At 44.9% G+C, this 19,161-nt stretch overlaps 1 protein-coding gene across 4 annotated transcripts in view; it reads left to right on the top strand.

Annotated features, from left to right (window-relative positions):
* Positions 1-19,161, top strand: part of LOC139556155 (collagen alpha-1(XII) chain-like) — a 99,002-nt gene that overhangs the window by 67,205 nt on the left and 12,636 nt on the right. For all 4 annotated transcript variants that reach the window (XM_071369731.1, XM_071369729.1, XM_071369730.1 and 1 more), the window contains 16 exons: positions 678-807; positions 1,910-2,052; positions 2,741-2,870; positions 3,499-3,618; positions 3,953-4,105; positions 4,267-4,383; positions 8,387-8,539; positions 8,629-8,703; positions 9,726-9,865; positions 10,047-10,170; positions 10,478-10,621; positions 11,067-11,231; positions 11,366-11,404; positions 11,589-11,727; positions 13,094-13,236; positions 13,838-13,947. In XM_071369731.1, coding sequence (XP_071225832.1) covers positions 678-807; positions 1,910-2,052; positions 2,741-2,870; positions 3,499-3,618; positions 3,953-4,105; positions 4,267-4,383; positions 8,387-8,539; positions 8,629-8,703; positions 9,726-9,865; positions 10,047-10,170; positions 10,478-10,621; positions 11,067-11,231; positions 11,366-11,404; positions 11,589-11,727; positions 13,094-13,236; positions 13,838-13,947 — 2,025 coding nt within the window. The remainder of the gene's footprint in view (positions 1-677; positions 808-1,909; positions 2,053-2,740; positions 2,871-3,498; positions 3,619-3,952; positions 4,106-4,266; positions 4,384-8,386; positions 8,540-8,628; positions 8,704-9,725; positions 9,866-10,046; positions 10,171-10,477; positions 10,622-11,066; positions 11,232-11,365; positions 11,405-11,588; positions 11,728-13,093; positions 13,237-13,837; positions 13,948-19,161) is intronic.

The raw sequence follows: 19,161 nt of genomic DNA, 5'->3' as shown, positions 1-19,161 counted from the left end.
AATATACTTTATTATATACCTCAGCTACCTGCATGTCTTCTCCATCACTCTTTCAACTATGAGATTTTCAGTTAAATCCTCAGATAAGCTTTAGATGAAGGTATTTAGCATGATGTAATGGCCGTCCCCCAGACAAGTTAATAGATAATGTGCTGCTTAGTGACAGTGGTGACCCTGGTGATATGATGAGACTGGGCCCCACTGTTGTTAGAAACAGGGGTGAGATAGATACAGTACACGTTGAGGCCTGTCCAATGACAGAGCACCGGTCTCGTGGTGTTGGTTACGTCTTTGCATTTACCAGACGATGGATGCTTCATAACACTCATTTGTTTATCAATCACTTCTTAGCTAAATTCATGTATTTGTTTAGCGTTTTAAACCTCTTCAGGGCTTTGTTAGTACTTCATGTTAACCTTTGGCACTAGGCTCCCTCCAAGAAGAATCTAGCATGGATTAACAGTGAGCTCATTATGTACGTTAGCAGTGCCAGAGCAGTATGTAATGCATGAAAAAGGTCATTTGAATACGAATCCTTCTTCCAGGATGCATCCCAAATGACGCTCTATACTAACGTAGTGCTCTAAAATAGGGAATAGGTTTCCATTTGGGATGCAAAACAATCTTCCTCTCTGGGAAACCATCATTGTGATCTATGTCTTATGACCTCTCCAAAGGTCCTGGTCCCGGGAAACATCAACAACGCGTTCCTGGACTCGCTCATTCCCGACACGCCGTACTCGATCAGTGTCCTGGCTCTGTATGCCGATGGGGAGGGCTCACCAGTGAAGGGAGACGGCAAAACATGTGAGACCTGAATCCAACTTTGTTGTTTACATTGATACTACTGACTCATGCGACTCTTGTTTACATTGATACTCTCGACTCATGATTGTTACTAATGCTTCCACACATATTTGCTTATACTATAGTCTACATTCAAGTACACACACACACACACACACACACACACACACACACACACACACACACACACACACACACACACACACACACACACACACACACACACACACACACACACACACACACACACACACACACACACACACACACACACACACACACACACACACACGTAGCTATATATAGTGGTGGTTACTAGGTCAAATCAAAAACATTTTATATGTCACATGCTTTGTAAACAACAGGTGTGGACTAACAGTGAAATGCTTACTTACGGACCCTTCCCAACAATGCAGAGAGATTTCGTTTTTTAGAAATAATAGAAACACGTAATAACAAAAGTAATAGTAAATACACAATGAGTAACGATAACTTGGCTATATACACAGGGTACCAGTACCTAGTCGATATGCAGGGGTACGAGGTAATTGTGGTAGATATGTACATATACAGTAACTAGAAGTAAAGTGATTAGGCAACAGGATAGATTATAAACTGTAGCAACAGCGTATGTGCTGAGTCAAAAAAGGGTCAGGGAAGATAGTTTGGGTAGTTATTTGGTTAGCTATTTAACTAAATATTTAGAAGTCTTATGGCTTGGGGGTAGAAGCTGTTCAGGGTCCTGTTGGTTCCAGACTTGGTGCATCGGTATCTCTTGCCTTGCGGTAGCAGAGAGAAAAGTCTATGACTTGGGTGGCTGGAGTCTGACAATGACAATTTTGGGCATTCCTCTGACACCGCCTGGTATAGAGGTCCTGGGTGGCAGGGAGCTCGTCCCCAGTGATGTACTGGGCCGTACAAACTACCCTCTGTAGCACCTTGCGGTCAGATGCCAAGCAGTTGTCATACCAAGCGGTGAGGCAGCCAGACAAGATGCTCTCAATGGTGCAGCTGTTTAACATTTTGAGGATCATGTGGTGTGCAGCGTTGCTAGGTACATGTGTTTGAGAGTAACCCAGTATTTTTGCTGTTGCTGTTGCAGTGCCCCGTGTTGGACCTAGGAACCTGCGGGTGTTTGATGCCACCACCAACACTCTGACCATCGTTTGGGACCACGCGGAGGGCCCAGTGCAGCAATACAAGATCGCCTACGCCCCCACCACTGGAGACCCCATCACTGAGTTTGTGAGTTCATAGGTTGGATACCATATGGCACCCATAGGGCTCTGGCCTAAAGTAGTGCACTATATAAGGAATAGGGTGCCATTTGGTACACATACAGAGTCTCTCTCGACAGACTTTCACGTAGCAGGGAACTTAAAGGTTTACTCGAGGGACGAGTGAGTTCATGACCTAAACATGTCTCTTTTTATATTTGTCTGAGTTGCAAATCAAATACACTCCTTCACACTCACATGAACTTACTGTTCAACGTGTTACTACTGCCAAAGCACTGTAGGCCTACAAAGTCTTACTTCAGCGCCTGTTTGGTTAACTCCAGCAAATAACTGCTGATTAGTAAGACGAATTAAAGGCTCAGTTAGATCAACATTATCACACATTATGTTACATTACGTTGGATTATTAATGACTTTAAACACAGAGCTGGAGCACTTTAGGGCAGCACAGCAGCACTGCATAATTATTCCCTAGTAAGCCAACCATTGAGTGACATAACAAATGCTTCTAAACGAGAAAGGTCAGGAGAGCTAACCCTCCAGTGTTCCATGAGGACAGGGAACTTTCATTAATTGCCTTCTTTTTGCTCTCTGCTGCAAGCCTAGAATTAGTGCATAGCTTCCAAAAGTAATTCCATAATTATGTTCCTTTTTTAATGAACTGACTAAGTTCTCTGTGGTACCTTTCCTCACAGACGGTTGTTCCTGGCAACAGAAACAATGCCATCCTGCAGAACCTGCTTCCTGACACTCCCTACAGCATAACTGTTGAAGCCATCTATGCTGATGGAGCAGGGCCATCTCTGATCGGGCCCGGACGCACAGGTAACGCAGTTAGGAAAAGTGTTCAGGAAGTGTTCAGTCTAGTATACTGTACACCTGACGGTCTAGCTAGAGGGACAGAATTTCCAAGCCTGATGAACTGAGCTGGGAGTGAGAACTGGAAAATACTTACAAGAGCCATACCATACCGATTCCCCAAAAAATCATTTTGAAGAGTTGGGAAGATTAACAGTAGAGGCAACTGGGAAAGCTCAACGACTGGTGAACAATTGCCCCGAGATACACAAACAATAGAAACTTTATTTCTTGGCTTTAAAAGAAGCACCACTGTGGATGAGCCTCGCTCCAATGGGTTGTCACCACCCACGCAAACCAACCTACCCACTACCCAGGTCAGCTCCCTCAGCAAGACTATGAAAAAATCTATCCAGTCTAAACACACGTATTACTCATAATAGTCTTCATAAACTGAGGAGGAGGAAAAACAACAGTGGCTGCTGTAGACTTGGAGCCCAGGATATGCTGTGGTAATGTGGTGACTTACTGCATTGGGGGCTAGCTATTCTGGAAATGGGGTCATGGCCTCACTTGTTGTTGGCCGTAATTGCCGTGACTGATTGAATGTTGACATGTGTCTGCTCTCTCTGCTGGTGCTCTGCCTCTGTTATAGTCGGCCTGCTGGAGCCCTTGAGCCTGCGCGTCTCAGACGAGTGGTACACCCGCTTCCGTGTGGCCTGGGACCCCTCGCCGTCTCCAGTGCTCGGATACAAGCTGGTCTACATGCCTGCGGGTGAGATGACGTCAGACTCTGGGCCACGCCTGTGCAGTCATGAGAAGGGACCCATAACACCCTGAGTTACAAGACTTCTCAATATCATGCTTTGTCATGCAGGGTTTTATATTTCATTGTCCATATCAACCAACCACACTTTCTAGTACAAAGCCAAAGTTTATTAACAACAATGAACAAGTAATGATGCAGAATAATTTTCATGAAATCACACCTTTACATTTCAAATGAGATGATTTCAGGTTTAGATCAGACTGCTCCTCTCCTCTCCGTATGAGTTTGTGTTGTAGTGTTGCTGTTGTAACGTAGAGTTTGCGTTGTGTTTTGCCTGCAGAAGAAGATCAGAGTAAGAGCTTGGACGTATTTGTGGGTGACGTGACCTCATACACCCTCCAGAACCTGCTCCCTGGCACCACCTACGATGTCAAAGTGTTTGCCCAGTATGGGGCTGGCATGAGCGGGGCCCTCGAAGGACAGGGAACAACACGTATGTGTTTGAATAACAGAAATATCACCTTGCTTGAACATCAATGCTAACCTGAAGACATGCTTAGTCCCAAATAGCACCCTATTCCCTGTAGCCTCAGTCCACTGTAGCCTCAGTCTTGAAGTCAGTCTGATCTCTTCTTCTTGTGTTCGGCTCCACAGTCTACCTGAACGTCACCAACATCGAGACCTACAACGTTGGCTTCGACAAGTTCTGCATCAAGTGGAGTCCTCACAGGGCTGCCACTTCCTACAGGATCAAGCTCAACCCTCTGGACCGTAAGTCTCAATCTTAAAGCCATAATCCTGAATTCCTGTTTCATCCAAACATTAATAGCAGATTTCACCTTTAAGCTTGGATAGATGAGACACTTTTTCTACCCTGAAAAATTGCTGCATTCCAATTGAGTATATGCTTCCTTTTATGTAAAAAATCTGAAGCCACAAGGAGAATGTTGAAGGGACATCAACACATGATGTATTAGTCAGTCACTAGTCAGAGATGCTATAGATCCTCCACGGATCAGAGCCACACCCTCTTCTGTGTTCAGAACATTGAAATTGTAAAGGCTTTCTTCCAGGGGTGAAGGAGAGGACCAAAGTGCAGCGCGGTTAGTGTTCAACATGTTTAATTTGACGACAAGTGAACACTACAAACAACAAACAAAACAACAAACCGTGAAAACCGATACAGACCTATCTGGTGCAGAACACAAACACAGAGACAGGTAACAACCACCCACAACGAACACAGTGAAACAACCTACCTAAATATGACTCTTAATTAGAGGAACGCAAAACACCTGCCTCTAATTAAGAGCCATACCAGGCAACCCTAAACCAACATAGAAACACACAACATAGAATGCCCACCCAAAACTCACGCCCTGACCATCACACACATACAAAACAACAGAAAACAGGTCAGGAACGTGACAGAACCCCCCCCTCAAGGTGCAAACGCCGGGCGCACCAGCACAAAGTCCAGGGGAGGGTCTGGGTGGGCATCTGACCACGGTGGTGGCTCAGGCTCCGGACGCTGTCCCCACACCACCATAGTCACTCCCCGCTTCTGTATCCCCCTCCCAATGACCACCCTCCAACTAAAACCACCTAAATGAAGGGGCAGCACCGGGATAAGGGGCAGCACCGGGATAAGGGGCAGCACCGGGATAAGGGGCAGCACCGGGATAAGGGGCGGCAGGTCCTGGCTGAGGAACTCTGGCAGGTCCTGGCTGAGGGACTCTGGCAGGTCCTGGCTGAGGGACTCTGGCAGGTCCTGGCTGAGGGACTCTGGCAGGTCCTGGCTGAGGGACTCTGGCAGGTCCGGGCTGAGGGACTCTGGCAGGTCCGGGCTGAGGGACTCTGGCAGGTCCGGGCTGAGGGACTCTGGCAGGTCCGGGCTGACGGAAGGCTCTGGCTGATCCGGTCTGGCGGAAGGCTCTGGCTGATCCGGTCTGGCGGAAGGCTCTGGCTGATCCGGTCTGGCGGAAGGCTCTGGCTGATCCGGTCTGGCGGAAGGCTCTAGCGGCTCCTGTCTGGCGGACGGCTCTAGCGGCTCCTGTCTGGCGGACGGCTCTGTAGGCTCATGGCAGACGGGCGGCTTTGCAGGCTCATGGCAGACGGGCGGCTTTGCAGGCTCATGGCAGACGGACAGTTCAGACGGCGTAGGGCAGACGGACAGTTCAGACGCCGCTGGGCAGACGGGCAGTTCAGGCGCCGCTGGGCAGACGGGCAGTTCAGGCGCCGCTGGGCAGACGGGCAGTTCAGGCGCCGCTGGGCAGACGGGCAGTTCAGGCGCCGCTGGGCAGACGGGCAGTTCAGGCGCCGCTGGGCAGACGGCAGACTCTGGCCGGCTGAGACGCACTGTAGGCCTGGTGCGTGGTACCGGAACTGGAGGTACCGGGCTAAGGACACGCACCTTCAGGCTAGTGCGGGGAACAACAACAGGGCACACTGGACTCTCGTGGCGCAGTCTAGGCCTGGTGCGTGGTACCGGAACTGGAGGTACCGGGCTGAGGGCACGCACCTCAGGGCGAGTGCGGGGAGAAGGAACAGTGCGTACAGGGCTCTGGAGACGCACAGGAGGCTTGGTGCGTGGTGCCGGAACTGGAGGCACTGGGCTGGAGACACGCACCATAGGGAGAGTGCGTGGAGGAGGAACAGGGCTCTGGAGATGCACTGGAAGCCTGGTGCGTGGTGTAGGCACTGGTGGTACTGAGCTGGGGTGGGAAGGTGGCGCCGGATATACCGGACCGTGAAGGAGGACACGTGCTCTTGAGCACCGAGCCTCCCCAACCTTACCAGGTTGAATGGTCCCCGTAGCCCTGCCAGTGCGGCGAGGTGGAATAGCCCGCACTGGGCTATGCAGGCGAACCGGGGACACCACCTGTAAGGCTGGTGCCATGTACGCCGGCCCGAGGAGACGTACTGGAGACCAGATACGTTGGGCCGGCTTCATGGCACTCGGCTCGATGCCCAACCTAGCCCTCCCAGTGCGGCAAGGTGGAATAGCCCGCACTGGGCTAAGCACGCGTACTGGGGACACCGTGCGTTCTTCCGCATAACACGGTGTCTGCCCGTACTCCCGCTCTCCACGGTAATCACACACCTCAGGGCGAGTACCGTGTATGCTACGCCAAACCAACATCTCTCTCTCTTCGCTCTCCCCCAATATCACCAACAACTCATCAAATGTCTCATAATCTCCCATCCTTTCACTTTCCTCCAATCTGTCCAATAACTCCTCCACATTCTCCGACTCGTACCTCAATTTAGCCCACTACTCCTTCTGGAAAGCACGGGGAACTGGCTCAAATCTCCCACTTGACCCAGCCATACTCCCCGTGTTCCCCCCCCCAAGAATTTTTTTGGGGAGCCTCTCGGGCTTCCAGCCACTCTGCCTTGCTAGCTCCCGCTGCTGCTGCTGCTGCCGCCGTTGCCTGTTGCCACGCTGCTTGGTCCGGGTTTGGTGGGTGGTTCTGTAAAGGCTTTCTTCCAGGGGTGAAGGAGAGGACCAAAGTGCAGCGCGGTTAGTGTTCAACATGTTTAATTTGACGACAAGTGAACACTACAAACAACAAACAAAACAACAAACCGTGAAAACCGATACAGACCTATCTGGTGCAGAACACAAACACAGAGACAGGTAACAACCACCCACAACGAACACAGTGAAACAACCTACCTAAATATGACTCTTAATTAGAGGAACGCAAAACACCTGCCTCTAATTAAGAGCCATACCAGGCAACCCTAAACCAACATAGAAACACACAACATATAATGCCCACCCAAAACTCACGCCCTGACCATCACACACATACAAAACAACAGAAAACAGGTCAGGAACGTGACAGAAATGGCACTGTGCTGCGTGTTGAGATTGAGTCTAGACATTCACACGACTGTTTATCCTTAGCCCTCCCCTGTGTTTATCCCTCGAAGGAGAATGCATGATGTGGCGTTTTCTGAAAGCATACGTCCACCAAATTTTAATTGTATCTCTGACTGAAAAGATGACATCCTTTTAATTACTGTCTGCCTTTGAATCAATCTGTTTCATATTCACACATAGAACCGGGGTATAAACTGTTAAAAATAGGAAGCAGTATCGCAAGGATTTAAATATTGACATGATAGTCATTACCCATGACACATTTCCAAACTAAAGCCGTCTTTGCTTGTATGAGAAAGACAGCTGCTGCAGAAAGCACTCCCCGAAGGTAAACAGTCCCCAAGTTTTGAGAAGCTAGCAACCTTTTAAAGATGCATCAGACATAGACAGAGGCAATGGTTTGTCTGAAGAGGAATGCAAACAGTGGTGGAGGAGCGAGGATCATGGCAAACGTCTCTGACCAAAAATGACTAAGCAATGACTATGGGAGCCTTAAGCAGAAAGGAGTCAGCTGAGGAGAGGTGAATGGGGGGATAATTCTACTTTATAAGGCCATTGTCTTGGTCTCATGGTTCATTTGACCCCCCAAAAAACATTCTCAAAATATGTCTGCATTTCCCCCAAAACAATTCATATTGAATTACATGTGTAGAGTGATAACACAGATATTACATGTATTTTGACATTATTGTTTAACCGCAGAACTGTCAAATAACCCCAGCTGAATGGCATTAACTCTGGTTTGCGTACTCAGAGAAGACCTATGAATTTTATGAGGAGCAACGTTTCAGGCAGCAGCCTCGGCAGTCAACACATGTCAACATGTTTCTCTTCTCAACATATGTCTACATGTCTCATATTTCTCTTTGTGCTGTCTCTGTCTAGCCTCCAGTAAAGGTCAGCAGGAGATCACCATCACTGCAGCTCAGAGCCAGTACTGCTTCGAGGGTCTCTCCCCGGACGCTCTCTACAGCGCCACCGTGTTCGTTCAGACCCCCAACTTGGAGGGCCCCGGAGTCAGCACCAAGGAGAGAACCCGTGAGTATCTAAAGTCTTCAAAATGTTACTTTAAGTGTTGTTTTGTGAATTCTTGTCTATTTTTACTTATTGTTGTCTCTTTGTCAAAGTGGTCAAGCCTACTGAAGCGCCAACACAACCCCCCACTCCTCCACCACCTCCTACCATCCCCCCTGCATGGGCAGGTAAGCAGAAATGGCACCATATCCACCACATCCATAAAGCCACAGAACCACACAGAACCAGACAAAACCAATCATAACCCAACAGAACCAATCATAACCACACTGAACCACACAGAACCATACAGAACCACACATAACCATACAGAGCCACACAGAACCACACAGAACCATACAGCACCACACAGAAACACACAGCACTGCATCCACCAATGCTATGGGATATTTGAGCTTCAAACCAGCTGTCAGCTTAAACGACATCCGAATGGTTTTATTTGTGTGTGTTTTTAGTGCCATCAGAATGGTTTTATTTGTGTGTGTATTTAGTGCCATCAGAATGGTTTTATTTGTGTGTGTTTTTAGTGCCATTAGGTGAAAGTAATAAAAAGGCAAGTTTAGAGAATATGCAAAACACTCAACATCTCATTATTTGGCAGAAGCAGAGACCTGCAGACTTCCTCTAGATCAGAGTTAGTGTTAGTGCCAGTTATTAAACTAATGGCTGCCACATGGTCCACACAGACCCCCAGGGTTTTTCAATGGAACACACCCATTAACTAATGAATAACCTAGGTGTCCAAAGAAGCAGTTTGTTTGATAAGATATTGTGTAAAACTTGTTTATGGACTCAGACTTGGAGGAAGGGGATTGCGAGAGATAAAAAAAATGTGCTCTACCACATCAGGCAGACATTATCTTTTGTTTTGCCAACTACTTTTTGTTGTACTAAGCGAGAAAGCCATTAAAGAGCAGTTCATTTCCAGCCCTCATGGTGACCAAATGTTTCTTGTTTTGATCGTTTTTTTCAGGAAAGTATGATCAATTAAACCAATAATTGCTATGTACAACTTCATTATGTCATTGTTTTCCTCGATGGTTTTGTTTTTGAGATTCCTGCAGACGTTTTTATTTTCGAGGTTGCCCACTCTCTTTCTGATGCCTGGTGTTCCAGGCAGCTCAGAGTCTGCGGCCTGCCATGGAATCTATGTAGTGCAGTTCATTGAGTTGTTTTTATTCTGCATCAGTGTGCAAAGGTGCCAAGGCAGATGTGGTGTTCCTTATCGACGGCTCGTGGAGTATCGGGGAAGAGAACTTCCGGAAAGTGGTGCAGTTCGTCTTCAGCATGATTGGAGCCTTCGACGTCATCGGATCGACAGGAATGCAGGTGTGTAGTGCTGTAAATAGAGGTATAAATCGTGTTACAATATGCTTTTAAGACTATAATTGTTAGTCAACTTGGTGATAGCTGTTAGTTTTAGCATAACATACCACATAGAATACCAGGTACGCTATGACATCATACTACAACTCCTCGTAATGCTCATGTCTGTTTACTTTGGAAACAGGTGTCGTTCGTTCAGTACAGCGACGAAGCAAAGACAGAGTTCAGGCTGAACTCTTACTCGGACAAGGGCAGCGGTCTCGCTGCTCTACAGCTCATTCAGTACAGAGGAGGAAACACTAAGACCGGTGAGCCTCTTCCCAAACCCAGCACCCACCAACTAGTCTCAGGTTGTAAACGTTACAATGACACCAACACGTTCCATGAGCCTGGTCCCAGATCTGTGTCTGCTCTTACCAAATCCATTACTGTCACTGGCATGATAATGAGTGACAAGGAGTTGGCATTATGGCACAAACAGACTGGCATTCAGGCCAAACATGCTTATTCTTTATAGATCCATCCACTAAATAGACATTGTTGTCTATTCAAAGTTATCCGATATCACACTAATTAAATTGACATTTTCATTGACCTTTCTTTGCTCTTGATCAGGTGTTGCTCTGAAGCATGTCAAGGAGAAGGTATTTACGTCTGAAAATGGAATGAGGAGGAATGTCCCCAAGGTTGTGGTAGCTGTCACAGACGGTCGTTCTCAGGATGAGGTGAAGAAAAGCGCTGCCGCACTGCAGCATGCTGGTAAGGGTTACTGAGTTTGTTGAACAGGAATCTTCCAGTCAAACCGTCAATCACAACGAGTGTGTTGTTTGTGTTGTTTATGTTGTCATTGAAGTATCTACAATCTGTAACTTATTAGAATCACCAATACACATAGTTGGCTATGTTAGTTTATAAATTGGGTGGTTCCATGGTATATCAGCCATGGTATATCAGGTCGTATACCACCGGTATGACAAAACATACATTTTTACTGCTCTAATTACGTTGGTAACCAGTTTATAATAGCAATAAGGCACCTTGGGGCTTTGAGGTATATGGCCAATATACCATGGCTAAGGGCTGTGTCCAGGCACTCCGCGTTGCGTCGCGCATAAGACCAGCCCTTAGCCGTGGTATATTGGCCATATATATAACACACCTGCTCGGGCCTTATTGCTTAAGTGTGAACATGTTCCTCCTACAGGTTACAGTGTGTTTGTGGTTGGTGTTGCCGATGTGGATTATGCTGAGCTGCAGAACATTGGGAGCAAGCCAAGCGACAGGCACATCTTCGTTGTGGACGACTTCGATGCCTTTGCAACTATCCAAGACAACCTTGTGACCTTCATTTGCGAAACCGCAACATCATGTGAGCTTTTTGGGGTCTTTTTTATTTTGGATAACACTAAAATTAATCGCTAACTGCTAAATACTTTATCTCCCATGAAAATAAAATCTAGAAACAAATTAAACTGTTGCTAATCTTTGATATTATCTTCACAGCTTGTCCCCTGATCTACCTAAATGGATTCACATCACCTGGTACGTATGCTCAGATGATTAATTATGTGCATCCCAAATTAGAACCAACTGCAGAAACAGCATGCATTATTTCCTCATTATTGTATATGAGGAATTTCTAGAACTTCTTAGAATTTCTTAGAACGTCCTAGAACTTCCTAGAACCTCCAAGATCTTAATAAGACTTATTTACCTTGTGTTCTAGGCTTCAGGATGCTGGAGGCATTCAACCTGACAGAGAAGACCTATGGCTATATCAAGGGAGTGTCTATGGAACCTGGTTCCTTCAACAGCCACACAGCCTATAGACTCCATAAGAACTCCTTCCTGACCCAGCCCACCACGTGAGTCTGAGATACCATTGTCTTGGATTAGAAAATTCTGGTATTTCCCCCCAAAATTCCCAGTTATTCAAGGTTTGAGAATTCCCGGAATCAGCAGGGAATAATAATCCAACCAGAATTTCTGGATAACCTAGGCATTTTGTGAAAGTTGACCAAACTTTGCAACTCTACCATCGTCTCTGGCTTGGATTGGTCAATTCTACATCTTGTGGTTGTATGTCTGGCTGCTTTTCTGAGCTAATGGATTTAAGGGATAATTGAGTTGCAGCACAAAACCTGCCAGCACTTGCTGTGGATCACTAGTGAATTACATGTCATTAAAATGCCCCCAGGGAAACATGCTGGAAAACATTAGCTCAAAACCATACTTAGCTGAGCACGATTTGTTAATATGTTCCCTAATCATTCCATATGCTGTGGCTGACCTTGTCATGGCTTGATTGACCTTTGAAGGAAAGCAGCACCTAGAGAAGCATTTGATCTGCAGAATAAAAACATCAATACTTTTTTTCCAACTCCACTGTAAAAACTGTAAAACCAAGGAATTTGGGGAAAGTTGCTGTAATTTCGCAACCCTATAACTGTTTGTTCAGATTCTAATGATATTCTCAGACTGAAAGCTTGTCTACGCTCAAGTGGAGGAAGACTGAGGAGATGGAGGTCAATGCAGGGAGGCAACCATTAAGAAATTATATGTTTTCGAACGTTACTTTTTTGTGGGTCCTTTCCATCATGTAAAAACTGTATAAACGTGGGTTTGGCACTTGGATATAGCCCAGGCCGCTAACATGACACGTCTTGCCCAACTATGTTCAGACAGACTGTTAGACCCCATTCCCCTCTAAACTAGGTCAATAGATTTACGACATCCTGTTAAGTGTTAAGCAGTGATCTGAAGTTCTGGCATATTGTTCAATCTGAAGTTCTGGCATACTGTTGATTTCACTCAGCCCACGTAGCTCAGAGACATCCAACTCCACTGTCTATCTCCTACATCATACATCTCTAAACGCTTTATCAGCTGCACAGTAGGCCTATCAAATATCCCCGGTCAGCTTAACATTCCACATAGTTTTACCTCTGTTTTTTACTCAAAGGAACAAATTCATCCATCACAGTGCTACATAAACATATGGTAATACTGTTTTACCCATTTCATATGTATATACTGTACTGTATTCTAGTGAAATCCTATTGAACTATTTCTGTACATATGCTATTCTATCCACGTATTCTTCAGATATCCATATACTGTCCATAATGTCTATACATCCCATCACATATATACTGAATATTGATGGTGAGTTGATTTTGTAGTTTTTGAATGGTCAGTCTAATTGTTGGTGTTGCGTGGGGGTTTGAACAGAGAGATCCACCCTGACGGACTACCTCACTCCTATACCATCATCATGATGTTCCGTCTTCTCCCGGACACACCCACTGAGGCCTTCGACATCTGGCAGGTGTCCACCAAGGACGACAAGCCTGAAGTCGGGGTCACCATCGATCGTAAGGCATTCTAGCCTCTGACTTGTGCTGAATGGTTGCGGTTGTGGATTTGAAGGGGTTGAGGGTGCAGGGTTACAGTAATAGGTTACAAGAGGTTCCTGGGGCTGCATCCCAAATGGCACCGTATTCCCTACATAGTGGGCCCTGGTTGAAGAAGTGCACTACATAGGGAATAGGGTGCCATTTGGGATGCTGCATAGAGGAAGGATGAAGTAGTGTTCTGTGAGGAGAAGATATCCAGCAGCTGTAGATATCTTTCTGTGGTCCTGTCTGATATCCTCTCATGGGATCAGTGAATGGATTGTAATGGGCTCCAGAGCCCAGGGCTGCATTGGTCTCCCTCAGTAACCACACGCAGCCTCATCCAACATCCTGTACTAGCTAGCTTCAGCTGGCCTTTATAAAGCCCCAACCATGCTGTTTTATGTTGTAGCTATCACAAAGCATATCTGTTTGTGCTTTCTGATAAACTATCCATTGATGATGGGGGAGTCCTGTTTCTAGTTTAGGAGCTTTGCATGACACCAAGTCCTAATGTGACGTTGGAGACCTATCTTTAACCTCTTTCTTTCTCTCTCTAATTGTGTTTTTCTCTTTTCAGCTTCTAGCCAAACTATATCGTATTATAACAAGGATACGAGGGGGGAGATCCAGAGGGTCACTTTCGACAATGATCAAGTGAAGAGAATCTTCCATGGAAGCTTCCACAAGGTAAACACTGACTGCTTGTCTGCGTGACTGTTGGGATTGGAGGAATATACTGGGTGTAGTGAAGTAAATGGCTGGATTATATAACATTCTGGGCCTGGCAACTAAGACTGGAGGTGTGGTACATCAATCACAGCTGGCACCTTTGTTCTTGCGGTAAGCTTGGCATGTCCCGAGGATATACAGACACTGAGAAGGGATACCTGGCATTCCAAATATGTTATATGTTACAGGAGGTGTACCTCCGACACAGCTACAGACATGTGTGCTGCAAAACAATGTCTGCTTAATCAAACAGATGGTCTTTTACTGTAAATTGTAAAAAAAAAACAATGTCACATGATGCATGGATTGTTGTTATTGATGGTAATCAATACCTCTCAAAGTAATCAAGAGATAAAAGTGGCAATTGATCTTGTAGCAGTTTCTTTGGACATTAAAGCTAATCACATGGCTGGTTCATGCTAAGCTGAAGTGGTCATGTTTGGTCCAGGTCCAACTCCACATACGTTGGAGCTGTAAGAAATTCTACTTCCTGGGTGGTTGGTTTCCAAGAGGAACTAGTGGGGCAGAGAAATCTGTGGTGTTGCCATATTTGATCACTTGGATTAGCATTAAGTTCAGTCACTGAGTTGTAGCCTAAAGGAAGAGAGACCACTAAAGACTATAGGCATAGAGTAGTAGACTGTCTGTGTATTAAGAGCTATAGGGAAGCACTCCCCTCTGTTACTTACTGGAATGTTTCTAACAGTGGGAATGCGTCCTTCACCATAAGGTCAGAGCAGGGTACTCATGGGGGCTGTGGAAATGACGTACTCATGGGGATGGTGGTGTGGACAACCCTATTGCACATTTTCACTAGAATCTATAAGTCTTTTTGGGGAGACCATTAAAAGGCACTGCTAGTCACTGCTGGCGCGCGAGTCTGGAAAATATTGGGTCACTGCTATTGCTATTAAACAATTACATCAGAGAGGCAGTGGAATGCGAGGCTAGCGGGAGGTTTTCTCTGTCTGCCTCTTTCTCTTTCTCACACTCACTCTTTCTCTCTCTCTTTCTCTTTCCTTTTTGGCAATGCTGCATGTTCTCTGCCTGGATGTTGGAGGCAGGCCTAGTATTGCCTCTGTTGCCTCTGGTAGCTAAACACAGGGGAATTCTTGCTGCTACTGCTGTTGGGGGGGTGACTCTGTTCTGGGGTTTACCCAGTGTTCCAGCAGGGTTGTGTAGGCCTATATGCTGTATCTGTCCCAGTGTTCCAGCACGGTTGTGTACATGCTGTATCTGGTTGTGTACATGCTGTATTTTATTGGTCACACACATATTTAGCAGATGTTATTGCGGGTGTAGTGAAATGCTTGCGTGCCTGGATCCAACAGTTCAGTAATATCTAACAATTCACAACAATAGACACAAATCTAAAAGTGAAAGAATGGAATTAAGAAATACAGTACCAGTCAAAAGTTTGGACACACCTACTTTGGACACACAACACTCATTCCAGGGTCCCTCACCACTTCTACCACCCTCTACATTGTAGAATAATAGGGAAGACATCAAAACCACGAAACAACACATATGGAACCTTGCAGTAACCAAAAGAGTGCTAAACAAATCAAAATATAATCAAAATCCGAGATTCCTCAAAGTAGTCACCGCCTGCCCTGATGACAGCCCTGCACACTCTTGGCACTCTCCCAACCAGCCTCATGAGGTTGGAATGCATCTCAATTGCCTTGTTAAAAGTACATTTGTGGAATTTCTTTCCTTCTTAAGGTAGGGTTGGTATACAGAAGATAGCCCTATTTGGTAAAAGACCAAGTCCATATTATGGCAAGAACAGCTCAAATAAGCAAAGAGAAACGACAGTCCATCATTACTTTAACATGAAGGTCAGTCAGTCCGGAAAATTTCAAGAACTTTGTGCAGTCGCAAAAACCATCAAGCGATATGATGAAACTGGTTCTCATGAGAACCGCCACAGGAAAGGAAGACCTAGAGTTAGCTCTGCTGATAAGTTTAACCAATGGCAAAGCCTGTCATGTCTCCTTTAATAGATGGCACATGACAGGAGACTAGGCGGTTTACTGCTCTCACTTGGGACAGGACCTCAACCACACTTCTCACAGTGACTCTCCCAGTCATACAGACAGTCAGACAGACAGACAGACATACAGACAGACCGTAATGAGCTGGGATTGATTAGTGTAAGCGCTTTTCACTTGTAATTTTCCCTCTGTCAGTGGAGAGGTTGAGACTTTCTTTTGCAGAGTGGCAAAATGCACATCTTTTTAAGAGGCAGATGACCAATAGTTACAGAGCTGTTGACTTGTAGAATACACTTCTCCATCCCTGCTGCCAGCATATGCAGCATAAACAAACATGATTTATACAGGCTAGCTTGAACCCAGACTCTCACTCCCTTATTTGATTGATGTCCTGATTTGTTTTTTTAGCCATCTCTGGCAGGATTATGAAGGTGTTGTATGCTGAGGAAGGCTATGGGCTTTTAAACAGCCGGGTTGCACTGCTTCACCGCAAGGCTGATTTACCTCGATCTAATCAGTCAGGTAAGAGTTACCGGCGACGATCCAAAACTCAGATGTGCTCTACTCAACAGGACAAATCCTATGAGGATTCAAAAGGAATTCAGAGCCTCCTGTGGGTATATTTGGTTGAAATACAATTCCATTCTATCAACCAGTAAAAAAAAATAACTCACTGCTACTACTGTATAAACCTTCTCTAGATGCCCTTCTCGGATGACAGTTTGAGGGCTTGGTTCTCTCACCAGTAACCCTCTCTTTCAACCGAGATTAGGTAAGTTTACAGTAGGTTTAGCAGATCCACAGGATTCAAACTCTAAAGCAGTTACTTAGACCATGATCGATAGTTGTTAGGAATCATGCAAATATTCATGTCCATAAAGATGATAAATTAGTGTTGACATACCCTGACAGCTCGACTCTGCTTTTCATCATTCAACATGAACGTATCAAAAGTTTAATTAATTATCGAAAACCATTGTCTTGTGTTTGGAAAATACAATAACAGTCTTATGCCTATCATACCAAACAATACTCAAACAAAGGCATGTGGATGTCATGGAAGCTTGAGTCAATGAACAAAAGGAAGACCATACAGATGTAGGATCTTAATTTGATCACCCTGTTGCAGGAGAACTTTCCTGCAATGCAGAACATTTAAAACATGTAGTGTATTTTAGGTTTAAAAAGGCTTCTGAAGTTTGAAATTTCCACTTAGAAATTTCAGACTTGATTTTCCCTGTATCATCCCTACAAAAATGTCAATTAATTATTTTCATGCCCTAGTAAATTGGCTCAAATTATGCTCTTACATCTGTACAGTATATAGTCCAAATGGGTAGAGAACCCTCAAGACGTATGTATGAAGAGGCTAATATGCTTTAGACAATGGTGAGCATGAGGTCTGAGAGAGAGAGGACATAATCATTCTTGAACGGTAGAAGGTCTGGCATAGGGAGATGCTGTGTAATCTGTCCCAGTGACTGACCGGAGGACAAGGGAAACCCCAACATCTGTAACGTGACCGTCACGTCAGTGAGCTTAGAGGGAATGTCATCTTTAACTATGCTGCTTGCTGCACACCACGTTTTTACCAAGACAGGGAAACCTTGACCAAGGGTTTACCTTTTGGTCATTATAGCTTCTTGGCATCTCTTTTCTGCAGGTTAAACGGTCAGATTTTTCATTGGTCACAAAGAGATTTGTATTATTGCTCTGTTTGAATAGCTGGGTCTAACTCAGAGCTAGACATTCTTACAACTTTCTCTGAACGTTACTAAAGTTTTCTTGTGGATTTGATTTAATTGTTTTTAAATAACATTCTTACAACATTGGAACATTTTCTTAATGTTCTCAGAAGAATTTGAGAACCTGACTTTAAATTGAACCATGAGTAAACCTGTAGGAAACGCTATGATGACATACTGAAATTGCCACAGAAATTGCCACAGAATAACACATTCTTTAAACTATTTGAGAACATCCCCAATATCTAACCAGTTGGAGAACGTTCATAGAACATTACCAACATTAAAATTAAATGTAACCATGTTTGAACATGTAGGAAACCCTCTGTTAAAGTAATGAAATACTAACTAAATAAAGTTTTTTTGTGAAGTTCCTTAACTGTGCTGAGAATGTTTCAAAGCCAAGCAACTATCCTGCACCATTCCCGGAAAGTTGTGGGAAGGTTGTATGTAAAATAACCATAGGATAACCACGCTCTCACCAAGCGCTAAGAAACATATGGTTCTCAGAACGTTATGTGTTAACTGGGCTTAAACTGAACTGGAGACTGTCTGAGACTGTATAGCCGTCTGATGATGTAATTTCCTCGAGTGGAGTTGATCATTTCTCCAAGTTGCTTTCTTAGGGTATATATTTACCTTATTTACCCTCTCTCTGTCCAAAACAGACTCACAGTTTCCATAAATTGCTGAGCGTGCTCCACTGTCTGTCTGCTCGCTCTCCCAGAAGAATCCTGAGATAGAAGCTTCCTCCGCTAGTGGTTTGCAAAACATAGCTATACATTTCCAACGATATTGACCACAATGAATGAAACCGCACGTGGTTGCCAAATCTCTGGGACTGACTCCATGGCTTGGTACGGTAGCATGTTGCCTGCTAAGTAAGAATGTGAGTGAACTCCACAGAACAGCAGCCTCTTGGCAATAGAGGGAGAGAATAAAAGGGAGCACTTCTTATGGCACACCACAACACTACATCATCAGAAGATGTGAGGTTGACCAGAGTAAGGAATAGCAACATAATGCATACATTGACTCTGTGAAACATAGCGGTGGAAAGACTCATCCTTGGTGTACACCACATACACTTCAACCCCATCACCACAAGTAAATGAGAGAGATGAATGGATGACGGTGCTCTATAAATTATTGAGCAAGCATTTTTTGCTGAAAACATCTGATCTGGTATTTCCTACTGTGTTTTACCACACCAGATTCATTTTACTGATGATATTACATGCTATATGACTAATATATGTAATTAACAGTTAATACATTAGTACAAATTACTTTTTGAACCAGAACCATGTATCTTATCCTGAGAAAACTTTTAGGACACTGTACATCCTTATAATTTAGTGTTAGCTATCAGAATGTGTTGAAATCGTGTGGCTTTATTTTTCTCTGGTCTACCTCTTTTGGAGGCT

Source organism: Salvelinus alpinus, chromosome 27 (assembly GCF_045679555.1).
Source record: "Salvelinus alpinus chromosome 27, SLU_Salpinus.1, whole genome shotgun sequence".
In the NCBI taxonomy this organism is placed as follows: domain Eukaryota; kingdom Metazoa; phylum Chordata; class Actinopteri; order Salmoniformes; family Salmonidae; genus Salvelinus; species Salvelinus alpinus.
Note: the sequence above shows the minus strand (reverse complement) of the source record. Positions and strands in the feature narration are given on the sequence as shown.